Genomic DNA, 15,343 nt, shown 5'->3' on the forward strand with positions numbered 1-15,343 from the left:
GGGTGACTGAGAACAGAAATAAGCTGCTTTTCCTTTCACTCTGCTTCAGGACTGAGAACCTCCCGAAGCTCCCTGTCATCTTCGGAGAGGTAAGGATCATGCAGGATGGAGTTCTCTCAGCTCAGTAACTCCTCCTTTTGAACTGGTGCAACAACAGGTTCTTCTGCATCTTGCAAAATGTCAGAGGCTTAAAGGAAATGGGATGTGGTATGGAGAAGAGCATGTGTTTCTTGTTGTCTTATGTGCAAAAACACTAAAGACCAACCTCTCCATACTGTATCTACCCGACTGTCAGTGAAACGTTCACTGGGCAGAGACAGTGAAAAAAAGGAGGACATCTCTGTCTCTGCTATGGGAGTCTTCCTGTGAGTATTGTTCTGATCACAGCTGCTTCTCCTTTTGTATCACTTGTACGGCTTGTCTACTATCTAGTATGGACATTTCAGGTTTATGTAGAATAGGAGAGTAAGAAAGGAAGAAACTCTTGCTGCTGCCAAAGCTATTTCTATCTCTTGCTGCTTTTAGAGACAAAACTGGAGACTCTTCTTAACATCTAGAAAATTTCCCCTTTTATCTCATGGTAGTGTTAATTCCTCCCTTTGCTCAACGCCGTAGATCTCTGCTGGCCTGACTCTTAGTTCCACAGCAATGCGACTGTTTTAACTGTAATTCCTAATTCACTCCAGTTTAACTGAGGGTTTGTCCTCCTGGAAGGATTTATTTCAAAGGGACATTATTGTTTTTATCTGCTTCACACTATCTGGTACATGGTAAGCCACTTTTTACTTTACCATTGATTCAACATGGAGTGAGAGGGTGTTCTTGAAAATAGATGCTCGGTATTAGGACATGGTCCTTTATATTGCTAGTGAGCTCAGTAGGCTCCTGCCAAAAAATTGTTCTAAAGGTTTTACTGCCGAGATAGTTGTCAAGCATGACGTAGGCTTGGATTTAAGTTAGCGTAGACGTAAGTAGCACCTAAAAGGTTAGGGTAGGGAGTTTCAAAGCAACCTAAGCAATTTAGACAGTCTTCCATTGCAAATAACAGATAGGTCTCTGAATCTTCTAGACTACTTTGAAGTTCTCCCCAAATTATTATTCACAATGTTCAGTTTAACCCCTTAAAAGACAAAGCATTTTTAGCATTACCTGATAAACCACGTTCTTCTTCCCCATTTACCTACTAGTGTAATACCAGGGTGGCAGTAATGCTTCATCTCTCCCCAGCATTTTACTCCTGCATTACGCATTATAGTAAAGCCAAAATTTGATCCCCTTACACCCTGCTTCCCTCCCCACTATTCTCTTGCTGGAAAATGCAACAATCAAGTCTCTCTTCATACTCAATCCCCATGCTCACTTTCAGCTGACAACTGCAGAGATGATCACTGTAAAGAATATTTTATTTATTGAAAGGTTTAATAGGGAAGACTGAACTCTGCTGCATAGCTGCAGCTTATGATAGTGGGGTTGCAGTTGGTAATTCTTTGATGAGTTTTCTGGGCAGCAGATTCAGGATAAAGGAATCTGAAGTTGTGGGTTCTCCTGGGCATGTGTCCGAATGTGAAAGCTCATTAGGGAAAGAGAGAAAGACTGGGCCAGTTTTGGGTTTGATCAAGCCCAGGTTCCCTCTTGGTCCATCTGTCAGAATCTTTTCCCCATCAGGAGCACCATGGATATCTGGAAGGTTGGGCACAGGCTTTCCTACCTCAGGGAGAACAGGATTCCCATCTATGTATTCAACTGGACTTTCTGGTAAGGTGTGGAGAGAAACATGTTCTTGTTGGGGCGGGAGAACTTTCACCCACCCCACTGTTTTTTCTAGATAGAGGGCTGCCTCACTAGCTTCAGTGGGAGATGGGTGCTTTTCTTCATGCTGCCTGTGCCCATGCTGGTGCTTCTGATGGGGATGGGCCCCTTTCCTTCTGGGGTGATGAGGATCTTCATGACTTCCATCTCTGCCATGACCTAGTTTATGGCCGTCTGTCTCCTTCTGCTTCTCAATGGCAGGCACCTAAATTGGCAAAGAACAGACACATGTAAAATATTTAAGTTCCTTACACCCATTTCTCTGATGCAAGGACACTCTTGGACTTGTGTATACTGAATATCAGCCCCAGTTCCAGGAAGCAGTGGCCAAATACTGGAACTACACCGGGGGGAATAGTTACGATAGACGTTGAAGCTGCCTCTTACACTAGCACAGGTGATGGTTGCACAAAACCAGGGTAATGACACTGTTCCTTCACTTTTCTATCCCCAAGCTGTGATCATGCTTATTTCTGGACCCTTTGTAAAAATGTTTTGCTCATAGTTTGCATAAATGAAATTACATGAAATTAGATTGTATTATCCTGTTCCACCATCCTGTCTTAACCCTTCTTCCTCCTCCCCATGACTCCCCCAACAAGACAGATTTCCTTCTGATTTGGCTTTAACATTTTCCTGGACATCATTTCACTCATGAAGGAAAATAATGGGGGATTATCAGATTTTTGGTAGTTTTCCGTTTTATTGAATAATGGACCCTTGCCCAGTGAGATTGAGAAATACCTGTGGCTCATAGATTTTGCAGTCTATCCTGACAAACTGATGATGATCAACTTGGCTGTTCACCACAGAGCCTCTGCAGAAACCGGTATGCTGAATAAAAAGGAATGTCACATTAGTGCACATGAGCATTGCAACACACTGGCATTTAATGCTGAGCTTGCAAAATAGAAGATTATGAAAGATCAAAGCACTTTAGCTCTACAAATATATTTAGAGACATGCACAGTGCAAACGTTTGGACCAGGGATGGCAAAGTTACATAGCAAGGCAAGTTTCCAGGATAATTTTTATTTTCTAAGCAGGGTTAGATGACTTGAGAATTAAAATGCAACTAGCATCCAGTGCCCTAGCTACATTAGCACCGTTGCTATGACTGGCATGGAGCTGCAGTGGTGATGGGGGGGATTTAGGGAAAATGTCTGTGTAGGTAAGACTGATAAAGGAGGTTTGTATCATGTTTCAGAGAAAAAAAATCTAATTGCATCTTGGTGAATGAAACCATGCTAGAATACCGATAGGAGCAGCTGTGTTTATACCTGGCAGTGGAGGCACATTTTTGGTTTTGGTGCTTCTGAGAATTGAATCATTAACTACTATGCTAATTAAAACCTTTCTTTCTCTAATTCCTCAAGGTTTCTTATTTTTGACTTTTTGAGGACAACACACACAAGCTGTGTATTCATTATTTATGATTTATTTTCTGTGTCTGTTTACAAGAAACAGGTCAGTTTTGCAAAGCACTAGCTGCTCTGCTTTCTCCCTACCATATTTTTCTTTGCTACCCATGTTCATGCACTTCCTGGCAGGGATACAGTACTTTGTCTGGGAAGCTTTCCCTGTTGTATTGTGGACACTTATACAGAGCTTGGGCTTTAATGCCCATTACAATCAATAGAAAGAATGCCATTGACTCCAGCTGGCTTTTAATAACACCCACAAAGAAGAACAGAAAGGGGTAGGCAAAAAACTTGAGGCAGAATCCAAATATTTGCAAAGCTAAGTATTTTTGCAAGCAGAACAACTTACAGCCTTTTCAAATGGGAGAGGCTTGCACTTGGAGATATCAGCAATGGACTCATTTCTGGAGCAGGACGTCTCTTGAATTGTAAACTCTACAAAGTATGCAGGACCGACAACCCACTGTCAGAGTTGAGGAGAGACAAAAAGCGTTTGCTATTATTATTAAGCTTTGCAAAGGAAGTGGATAACAAATCCCTTACCCAATCCTGGCAGACAAGGTTCTTTAGGTAAATGTAATATCTTTTATTAGACCAACTAAATAGCTGGAATAATTGTTCTTGGCAAACTTCCAGGTACAAATACCCTTCTTCGGGCATAGGGAGAGTCATCCAATCTTGCACACTTTGGAATGAACACAAAGCTTCCCTTAATTACAGAGGGAACAGGGTTGGGCTTAGGAGTTTGTTGGAGAGTATATTTTCTTCATTCCCTGCTGCCTTACTGCCCAGCCCATACCTCTCGTATACATGAAATTCCCATTAAAGTACTGCTATTGCTCATGCATCAGTCATTTACCTAGAACCTTACATGAAAGAGCCCCACAGTGATTAAGCCTCTCAACCAAAATTATCTACAGGGATCATTTAATCCATCCCAACTTCTGAGCTGGAAAATGAAAGCAGCTGAACAGCACAGAATAGCACTACACAAAGTTTAAGGCAGGGAGTGAAGACAAGTATCCCACCCAGATGAACTAATCTTAGGGAACAAAGATGAAACAAAAGGATTTTAGCCAGGACATTCATAGCTGTACATCACTGTGCTGAGAGATTAAGCCAATTCAGTGAGTTATAAGTGAACTTCAAAAGAGAGCTCTCTCTTTTACACTAAGTACTTTGTTATATAAGGCCCCTCATTAGAAGTGGGTTGAAACCAAATGCCCAGAACTGAACAGTCTTGAACTATGGAATGCAAATCTGGAGCCAACTCAAAGCCCCAGGTTTAGACATTCCCAAAACGTGTAGGATACAGAAACAACTGTTGGCGCTTGAGCCCAATTTACTGCAATCCTGCCACAGTTGTATTAGTGATTTCCAGGGGCCATATGAATCTTGGCTTTACCTGCATTGAAGCCTTGGTGACGTTGAGAACAGAAAAATAATGAGCCTCGGTGCTTTCACTGTTGAATTTGGCAAGACTCACGACAGCCGTTTCCAGATACTTTGGCTCAGTTGGACAGCCAAAGATCGGACAATCGGGGCATAACATCAGAATGGACCTTGTTGGAACTTGGTATAGAATAAGAGATACCAGCTGGTCAGGTAGGTCTCAAAACATGACAGAAACATTGGCTGTTATAAGTTGGGGAGGTGCATGCATGTGCTTCTAAGGATTTCAACCCCTGATGCCTTACAGGTCCCAGGTATTAACATAGTACCTGAAATATCACATGAACAAACACACTGATCATTTGTAGATGTGCTTAGCGTTTTCTAAACCATGTTAAGTGATTCGCATCACACAGTTCAAATTAAAGTTCAATTTGAATTAAGGGTTAATAGATGATCATTTCCTGTCAGCCCATTAAGAGACCCAATTTGCAGCCTCTGCATGTGGTTTTATGTGCTTAGCACTTGGGGTTGGAAGTACTTAGGTGGCAATCATAAGCCTATTTAAACACTGCTACATTGTTGCAACCCTACTGACCCTTTTCTAAAGTGCTGTTCCAGAAGCCCTAATGCAGGGGCAGGTAATTATTTTAGAGGACTGCTTACTGAGTTTCGGCAAGCCGGCAAGGGCCGCATGACAGGCAGCTCAGGGAAGATTAATATTAATTTTCTAAATTTTTTAGGGGCCCCACAGGCCAGATAGAATGGCCTGGTGGGCCACATCCGGGCCCCAGCCTGCATTTTGCTCACCCCTACCCTAATGGGTGCAATTGCCCTGAGTGTTGATGACCATCTCAGCCATAGTAGGGCAGGGGGCAAGGGGTTTGCCCCCTTCTTCACAGATCAGTAGCCCTTGTGCTTGGACAGGTCTAGGGGCTTAGTCAGGATCCTGATACTTGGTTACAGTGAGGTGGTGTTGACACGTTTTACTTTGTAAAGATGTTACTTGGTGCTTGATAGCCTCTGTTGTGTTGCAAAAACCCAACAGAGTTTCCCCTACCGCGATTGACACTTGCAATGCTTATCTGTCGAGATCCTAAGGACTATTTTACCTAAAAGCAACACATATATACATGTAAATTAATACAATTTAAATTGTCTAGTGTCAAACATGTACTACAACATTCATTAATTTCATGTCAAAAAAATATTTTTGTCCTGATTTACACGTGTTTGTGTAGTGAACTTAGAGGTGATTATATAATAGCTTAAAATGAAGGCTTACTCTTGTATATTGTAGGACGTGTGGATGGGGGTGTATGGGCTTTGTGGGGGGGTGTGTGTGTGTGGGGTTTGTTGGGGTGGATAGGTGTGGGTGGGGTTGTGGGGGGCTGTGAGTGTGGTGGAGAGGGCTGCTTGGGAAGGTGGTGGCATGTTTGGAAGGGGAGCATTGGCTCACAGGCCCCCCGTGGCAGGCAGAGCCCCTGCCAGTGCTCCTGTAAACCCGGGCTCTGTGCTTCTGCCACTCCCGGCCCCAGGGCACTGGTGTGGGCCCTGTGCTCCTGCTCACTACCACTTGCCCCCATCTACCTCTGCTGCCCTTCTCCTGCTACTTCCCCATCTCTCCTTCCCTCTCCCCCCTGCCCCTCCACCCCCTGCCGCTCCAGCACCACATCCCAGCTGCTCCTGTGGTCCTGGCACTGCAGCTGAAAATCACGTGATGCCAGAGCATGGCGAGGGGAGTAGGGAGATGTGGGGTGGGCAGGGAAATGGCTGCAGCAGGCAGGGGGAAAGGGTAGTGAGCAGGTGCATGGAGCACAGCAACAGCCGGATGGGAGCATGCCAGTGCACAAGGGCCAGTACTGGCAGGGCCCAGAGCAGGGCTGCAGGAGTGCAGTGTCTGGGCTGCCAGGGGCTCTATGGAGCTGGGCTGTGCTGCTCAAGCAGGGAGCCAGCCCAGCTTCATAGACATATAGACATCTTTGACAGGCAGCCAAGGGCAGATAAATATTCATTTTCTAAATTTTTTAGGGGCCCCATGGGCTGGACAAAATGGCCTTGCAGGCTGGATCTGGCCCACGGGTCATATTTTGCCCACCCCTGCTCTAGAGATTGTTGGCTTTTGCCATGGCAGGCTCAGCATGGCTCCCTTCCCATTGCCTGGATTTTGGTTGCTGTGGCACAAAGACCTGCTGGTCAGAGATCTGCTTGGTAGCGAGCCAGAGGAAAAAAACCCTTAAAATCTAGCAGTTCCCAGCCAGGAAGCAACAAAAAGATAGGGCACTGAGGAGACGTGCCAGTTCAGCATGTCTGTTACGTGGCTTCCACCTGCACAGCTCCAGTGAGGCATCAGTTGTACTCTACATCTGACTTCTTCTCATGGCAGCCACCGGGGGAACAGTGGGGCAGCCTTCGCTTGCTGTCTCTTGGGGATGCCCCCTCACTCTACATATATAAAATGCTATGGTTCCTGCTAGTGGTGGTTTGCATTTCTCACAGCAGTTAAGACAAACCAAGCCCAGGGCTTTAAGTTTATGCAGAGAGGGCCTCAAAGCACAACAGTTACCAGCTGGATTTTTGGTTCATCTGATTAAAGACATAGGGATCAGTTTGGGAAATTCTGATCCAGTTCAGCAAAATTCAGAAGTTTGAGCAGTATGGACTCATTTCTAATATGAAAAGTATAAAATAGGACACTATTTCTAATGGCTCTTCTACCCATGGGGCTCCCCAGCTGAGAGAAGGGGAACAAGACCCTGCTGTCTTTCCCATAGACAAATGAAAAGGTGAAAAATAGGATTCCTAAGAAAGGAAGTTTAGCCTGAATAAGGCCTGAAGACTCCCACCTGCTTGTTTAGGAATAATATCTCACCAGCATAAAATAACACTAGTAATTTCTGTGGAGTTTTGTTTCATTGCTAGCTTCAGCCATATTGATTCGCAGAAGATGAATGCTGTAAACCATAACCATGCATTTAATTTTTGCAGCCTCCTAGGCACCACACAGACTATTCAATAGTCCTGTCACGCAGGAATAAGAGAAACAACTCTATCTAGTGGCCAAAGTGAGAGGCAGCAGGTTATGCTTCTAACTCTGCCACCGACTTGCTATGGGAACTTGGGCAAATTGCAAATCTTTTGGCATTTCAGTTTCTCCTGCTGAGAAACTGGGCTAATAATATTTATCTACCTCTTGTCAAGCATTGTGAGGGCTTTGGATGAATGGAGGAAAGTAATGGCATCATGTTCAAATGGGATCCTGCCTACTTTCCAAGGTAAGGCCACACTTCATTCCTAATGGTCACTAAAATAAGCTTGTTAAATAATGACATACCTGGCCGCAAGGTACACTCATAGGAATGCAGGTGGGCTATTCTCCTAGGGTTGTTAATGTAGAGTGTTGCTCTGCACTGCCCAAATACCTGAAGCAATACAAATATGTACTGTAAGCGTCCTGGGCCCACCATGTCTGATAGCAAGGGAGGAAAGTGGCAGAAAAGTGCCGGCCTCAGGTCTGTGGCACTAAATGCCTCCACCCTACTAAAGAGATCCTGGATAAGTACAATGCAGTTAATGTCAGTTTATACCTCTTGAATAAAAGTGATTCTGGCACAGTCAGTTCATCCTGTCTGTAGCTTTAAGGCTAGGGACAGAAGTTACATGTACATTTGTAACACAACAGAAATTCAGTGCACGTAAACTGCTTTCAGAATGGCCGAAACCAGTTTAAGGTAAACTTGGATGAATGTAGTATTGGACTTAACTGATTTAGGTTAAATCAGTTTACTGAACTTCTGTCCCAGATCTCCTCTAGATTCAAGTTAACTTACAGCCCCCCAGCATCCCAGGATGCTTTGCACCACTCCTACATCACCTTCCCCCTTACACCACTGGATGGGCTAGCTAGTCTTGGCCCAAGCTGGTTTGCTCCAGCTGAGCAGGGAGACGTGCTCTGTCCTGCCATCACTTTTGGCCTGAGCCCTGGCAGGCATGTGGCTGCTTTTCTGGAATCAAAAGTGAATGTCTGTTCACTTGCTTATCGGTTCAATCTATGCAGTTTAGACTCACCTGTGAAGACTGAATCAATTCAGCCTTGGGCTTTTTGACTGTCTGTAGTTAGCCTAAATGTTAACAAACATGAGGGACTCTGCGTGACCCCCAGCATTCCCACTGGTTGGAACAAGGCATCAGTACAATGAGCTTCTGGAATCTGTTGGTGAACAACGTCTAATGGGACCACTGTGGATCCTAATGGAGAGGTGGATGGTCCAGGCTATGTTCAGTGCCTTATAATGCCAATGACATTTTTAGTATATCTGATGAGCATATTAATTAGTTTTTTGCATTTCAGATTTACAATTAAAAAATTAAAACTGCCTGATGTAGATTTTTTAATGAAAAATCTGGTAGTTTTTCTTTATATTCTTTCAGGGCTGATTGTATTAGGTGGTCATAATAAAAGAATTAAACTCCAAATCACATGTTCTATAAGGTGAGTCTCTTTCATTCCTCTATTACTAGACTAGTTGAAAAAAAAGAAGCTTTATGGAGTTGCTATAAAAAAAATAAACACTGCTCTAACTGGAATCTTTGCCAGCAATGGGGAATTGAATCTGGTTGAAAAAAATACTGAAATTTCAAATTTTTTGAATGTTTGTCTACTGTATGAACTGATTTGAAAACTGCAAAAAGAAATTCATAATTTAATTTTTTTCACAGTATTTTGACTGATTCCTTCCCCCCTTTCTCCCCCGCCCCCAATTTTCCTGCTTACTAGAAATGTGTGTGGAGGACATTTTCTTCATTCAGTGGTAGCTGAGGCATACACTTACATTTACACATATGCTTAAATATAAAACCAAAGTCCTTACAGTTTCATGTTGGTGTCGGGCTTGACAATTCTTCCACAACTTTCTGCTGAGGACGTGGCATTCAGTTTCTGCCACGTCCAAGATGAGATAGAAAACAGAACCACTGGTTTCCTAAAAATAAGGAAGATAAAGTTTGAGTCCTAATTTAACTTAGCACAAAGCAGAGAGGAGTAAAGAGAAGGGATGGATACCTATTAAAAAGTTCAGATGATTGGTTCATATAAGCACCCAAGTAAATGGAAAAATTTGTGGGCAAATCCTTAGCTGTTGAAAAGCAATACGTGGAAGATGAGGATTTAGCCAGGTAAGAATAGGCTCTGTTACAGTAATTGTGATGCTTCTGATCACCAAAGAAACATGAGTTATTACCTGCATTTGCACACCTAAATTGGATACCCCGCTTTCTCGCTGATTAATGGCCAGAGACCTGCACATTTACAAAGACTAAAGTTGGTATTTGTTATCTGAGCTTCTGCAGTGGTCACCTAAGCATTCGGAATATAGAACATTTAAATTGTACATTGAGCATTTGCAGGTATCAAATTTAGGTGTGATTAGCCCAAGTTAATGCACATTAAGGGTGCACATGTGTAGACACATGCCCATAATGCACATTAACTGAGGCTAATGCACATTAAAGCATCTTGTGTAGATGGGCCCAGACCATAGGATGTGTCAAAGAATATTTGTCAGCCTCTGTAAATGTCAGTGTTTCATAGCTCAGCCTGGCATTTGAGAACCAGACTCATTACTTTTGATTATGTCTTAGCTTAGGAAAAAATATCTTATTGCTCTTTGATTAATGCTATGTATCTCTGATTTAGTTAGTCTACAGCAGTTTTTCTCAATCTTTTTAGTTTCAAGGTACCGCTCTTTAGACTCAAAACACCCCAGGGAAACTGTCAGCTCTTTTTTCATTTGTTTTTTGACTATAGAAAATTACAAGAGCAATTCTTCTCTTGCAAAGAACTCAGAAAGACAACAGATCAGAATGTTTTCAACACTATAGGTTCCTATTTGAAATCTCTGGATTTATCTTGTGATTTATCTTTATCTTTATCTGATTTATCTATCGGTGCTAACATTATGTCGCACTCTGTGGCACCTTTGAAAGAATCACACAGCACCCTAGAGTGCCTGCAGCACCCTAGTTGACAATCACATGGTCTTCAAGGTATAAATGTTCCCTGCTTTCTCTCTGATTAATGGCCAGAGACCTGCACATTTACAAAGACTAAAGTTGGTATTTGTTATTTGAGCTTCTGCAGTGGTCACCTAAGCATTCTGAATGTAGAACATTTAAATTGTACATTGAACAGATGTATTTGTGATCAGCCTATGTTGGTTGTTAGTTGTGTATACTCAGCTGAACCAAGAAGATTGGTTTTAAAGCACTGGGGAATTTGGCAATATTAGAAGGCTTAAAGAGAATCAAACTGAACCAAAGTCCTTGTATTTCCCTCTTCCAGGCCTCCCATGTCAGAACAGCACTTATACTTAGACAGGGTCTGAGTATATGGTACAACCTGTGTCAGGTTTTTTTTATTCACTTTCAGAGGCATCAGCCTCCACTGGGGAAATGATAGCTCAAGATTCAGTGCTGAGCAGATCTCGGAGGATATCATTCTTATTTTCACTCTTACAAGACTATTAGGAAGAGCCTTTGGTATCTGCTCAGCATTGAGTAACACCTGATGCCTGTTTTCTGAGGAGGCTCTGGACCCCTCACTTTGATGCTGCTGACATCAAAGCCCCAAGCCCAATCTTTGCTGAAGAGTCCTGGAACCAGGAGGGCTTTAATAACCACAGGGCGGCAATTTGGGGTGCATACAGATGTTTAGGCAGCCTGTTGGGGAGGCACTCTGACTAGGGCACTTTACACAAAAGTGCCATAGTTAGAGCATTGTTGGGGGCGGGTGAGGGGTTGGAGCCTGTCTACATCAGACCTGGCAAGTGGGCAGAGGCACTTTGAGCAGCCTCCCAGGAGGCTGCCAGATCATTCCTCTCACCAGCCCCACCACCCCTGCCAGCTGGCAACAACTATCCGCAATGGCTGGGGGGCAGAGGATGGACCCCTCACCATGCAGACCCCCAAACTACCCCTGCTGGGTTCTTGGGAGGGGTTGGCCCTGGCCCATGTGCCAGGGGGGACTCCTTAAGCTCCTTTCCCCTCCCATTCCCTGGATAAGCCACTTGACAGCAGCAGCCTCCTCACTGCCATGCTTAGAGATGGGGGGGGACGCAGCCCCCACCTTGCAGGCTTGGCCCATAAGGCCCCAGCAGGGGTAGGTGTGGGGGTGAGGTGAAGAGGGTCCATGTGCACTAGCAGGGCTCCCTCCCATCTTGCCCAGCTGCACAGGGAGGAGACAGCTTTTTCTGTCTACTCCCTGTGACAGCCCCTCAAAGGCCCTGGGATGTGGGCAAAATGTCCCAAAATTAACCTTCAATGCAAACCTGTAAGTAAGTTCGGTAGGGCGCTCTACCCTAGAGCCCCTTCATCTGATACTACATTAGATGAGGGTTCACTTTTCATGCAATCTGCCATTTTTAAAGTGCTCTGCAGCCCTGAACATTTATTTTATGGCTTCAGAGCACTTTTGGTGGCTTCATTACACACAAAGTGTAACTTCTGTACACACCCTTGAAGTAGGCAGGGGGACATACCACAAAGGAAAGGGAAATACATCTCCAAAGCTAACAACAGTTGAAAAGCTAGTGAAAAGCCTATCATTGACATGCCTTGTTCAGCATTTCCTGTGACTTACAGCATCCTTGTGTCAGGGACTAAACTCTCATTGACTTCAATTACAGCAATATTGAGCCACAGTTTGCTTAGGCTAGAAGTCATTTTGGAAAAGTTGTCATTCTAGCTATTGGTTGAGAAAATGAGGTGAGGGAAGAGGAGAGAGAATATATTTTTTCTATTGACTGACAGCAGAGAGTCAATTCCTTGAATCTTTTTGAGGAACAAAGGCTTCCAAGGGCTCTATTAGCATGTTTGAATATTCATGGCCTATTCAAATACGCATTATATATTCCATTCCCACAGCAGCACCCGTGTGACAGAAGGTTCAGCTGATCTGTTCTGCTAGTACATGTTGTGTTGGGGGCACCTCCTTTGGTATCTTTTGTAAACAAAGGAAAATAAGAGTACGTTGAAATAGAAAATAACCAAACAAAGCAAGACACAAGCTGTGCCTTAAAGGAAATACGGGAAATATCAAGGGATGCGAGCAAGGGACCATATGTAAAACTGAGCTCCAGATTGTCCCTTGTGTAGTAGCTGGAGGCTTGTGATTTGGAAACAACCTGTTATTATTTACAGAAACCTGTGTACAACTATTTATTGTACAGAGGTGATAGTTTACTGCTTCCTTTGTGGCTGGCCTGCTCCTATTTCACCACCTATAAGTCTCTGACCTCATTCAACATCTCATGGGATAACAGACTTCCTGGACCCTCTGTGTGTCCACAAGTTCTTACTTTATGACCATTTTGTGCTGCAATGTTTGGCACAGGTGAAGTGAGAAGGACCCACAAATGAGCAAGTACCTCCTGGGCCATCCACACAAGTTCTGATATGGGTTAGAGTAGCCCAGGGTTGCTCTAATTCAGGGGTGGTCAGCTTGTGCCATGCATGCCACAAGTGGCGTGGGCAGCCTCTGTGCGTGGTGTGTGGCGGATTAGGGAGGGAACAGGCAGCACAGCAGCAGGTAGGGCAGAGAGCAGGGCAGTGGATCAGGCTAGGCATACAAGGCGGGGAGTAGAAAGGAGAGCAGGAGATTGGGATCAGAGTGGCATGTGGAGACGGCACGGGGCTAATTTGTGACATGCCTGCTGAAAAGGTTGCCCACACTGCTCTAATTTATGCCAAGAGTAGTAGGCCTTAATGGGTCATGTCCAATTGGTGATTGCGAGAGAACACTTTGCTGTAGCTATACCCACAGCCTACCCATCAACAGCTCTGATATGCCTCTGATGATGAGGCCAGTTCAGCAGATAGCGCAGGACTGGGCTCTGCTGTTTCTGTGGCAGCTGAGAGTGCCTCCAGCAGAGAAATTCTCAGCAGGCTTGATCCAGTTTCTTTCTAGGCATTTTTGTCCCACCTACGCTGTGCAGGGATCTGGAGGAGTAGAGAATTTGGCCTTAAGCATGCTGGAACATGCATGCATATTTATTGTCAAGGGTTCTGATTACTGAGGGTAAATCTAGCCACAGCACCTTCCTGCGCAGATTGTTAGAGAAGCTGGGCCCTAGTTAGGAGAAATGGTGACAAATCCTAACACATGTGGGAAATCTTTAAATATTCAGTATTGCATCTCAGCTTCTCTGATGCCACAGGCTGTTTGCCTTAAAACAATGAAAATGAACACAGAGAGAAGCTTATGTTAGTGAACAGCCACATCAGGGAACGTTAATGACATGTTTGGATAATGCTTAGCACATTAGACCATTATACACATTATAGGCTGGCATCACAAAGATTCTGGCTGGGACTCCAGGATGCCATTGCCATGCAAACTTTCACAAAAAGAGAGCGAGGCCGTTATATTTTTTAAAAAGAAAATCCAACGTGGTGTTTGCCCATGAGATGGTTTCTAAGCTGTTTTGGTGATTCAGTCTTTCCTAAGTGCCCAGTTGCAACGACTCCCTGGGCCCAGTTCACTGTTGTCTTGCATCTGGTGTATTCATTTACCCCTGGGCCAGGTGGGTGCAAAATTCTATTGAACCTGAAGTGGTGGGGTTTTACCCCCACTTTGCCCAGAAGTGCACAAGGTTCGTCGCAGCAGAGAATCAACCCTGATGCTCCACTCCCAGGTGCTCAAGTAGTTCATGAAGCTATTTCTCCAGGTTTGTGTGCAAGCCTGGAACCCCATAAACCTGTAACTCTTTATATGTTCGAACATAGGGCAGCAAATCCCTCCACCTGCAAAACACCCAGAGCACAAGAGGGTTGCTTACCTGGGGGTGTTCCAGGACGCTGAAAATTCGATTCAGCCTAAGCACGTAGCCCTCAGTTCGTCCAGTGTTGATCTGGCCCAGAGCCACATCTACCGCTGACTCCACTGCTGAGTCATTGCATGCAGGGAAGAGGAAAGGACTTTGCAGTTCCTTCCCAGGAGGAGAGAAAGCCTGGGAGCACAGTGCCTGTATGCCAAGGAAAAGCAAAATAAGCAGTGCCATTCTGCATGAAAACAGTTGCTGCAAGGGATTGCGCTTGGAAGTCAGGACAAGGAAGCCAAGGCTAGCCCACAAGAACAGATTGTTGGAATGGATTCAGGACTTTTTATGCCCATAGTGTCCCATTTATATAGCCTGCTGACCATCACCTTTCAACTGCAGACAGGGCAACTGCAAACACCAAGTCAATGATTACAAGATAGTACATAAGCCATGCGGCTGTTTATAGATCAAATTGTGTTCTTAGTTGGATCTGTCTTGTGTGGAATTCATCAGGCAGTTCACCTCGGACAGTTCACCTCGCTGATTTGTATAGGGCAGCAGGCACTACACAGAGAGCTGGTCCACATCTATTAATGGACCAGCTGTGCTCCCACTCAAGTCAGTGACAAAATTCTTGCTGGTTCTACCATTTTGGTAACTGATTTTGCACTTCTCTTGTTAAATTAAATGTGCTTTAATGGCAGTGCTCAGCCTCCTGGGATATATCCAGCTGCCAGGCTTTGAGAGAGAGACTTTGACTTGGATTCATCCTAAAAGTTGACATAGGAAAAAAAGTCATAATTTCATAGTTTCACAGTTTGTAGGGTCGGAAGGGACCTGAGCAGATCATTAAGTCTGACCCCCTGCCATGGCAGGAAAAAGTACTGGGGTCAAATGACCCCAGCA

The 15,343-nt window shown here is 44.4% G+C and overlaps 1 protein-coding gene across 1 annotated transcript; it reads right to left on the bottom strand.

The window, feature by feature from the left end:
• Nucleotides 1–1,384: 1,384 nt before the first annotated feature.
• Nucleotides 1,385–14,783, bottom strand: LOC109308482 (fetuin-B-like). Its single transcript, XM_019532796.1, has 7 exons — nt 14,456–14,783; nt 9,494–9,604; nt 7,957–8,044; nt 4,636–4,802; nt 3,580–3,693; nt 2,554–2,643; nt 1,385–2,014 (listed from the first exon to the last, which is right to left on the bottom strand). Exons 1-7 carry the CDS (start codon nt 14,675–14,677, stop codon nt 1,457–1,459), a joined length of 1,350 nt encoding a protein of 449 aa, XP_019388341.1. The 5' UTR covers nt 14,678–14,783; the 3' UTR covers nt 1,385–1,456.
• Between the last annotated feature and the right edge of the window lie 560 nt (nt 14,784–15,343).

The sequence above is a fragment of the Crocodylus porosus genome, unplaced genomic scaffold (genome assembly GCF_001723895.1).
Source record: "Crocodylus porosus isolate Cpor-Errol unplaced genomic scaffold, CroPor_comp1, whole genome shotgun sequence".
Lineage (NCBI taxonomy): Eukaryota > Metazoa > Chordata > Crocodylia > Crocodylidae > Crocodylus > Crocodylus porosus.

Excerpts from the sequence above, each read along its gene's own strand:
- LOC109308482 (XM_019532796.1), bottom strand. The coding sequence starts at position 14,677 with ATGGCACTGCTTATTTTGCTTTTCCTTGGCATACAGGCACTGTGCTCC. Across the intron at positions 8,045-9,493 it reads CCCGACACCAACATGAAACT|GTATTTGGGCAGTGCAGAGC; the intron begins GTAAGGACTTTG and ends GTATTGCTTCAG. Across the intron at positions 3,694-4,635 it reads TCACCAAGGCTTCAATGCAG|TGGGTTGTCGGTCCTGCATA; the intron begins GTAAAGCCAAGA and ends CAACTCTGACAG.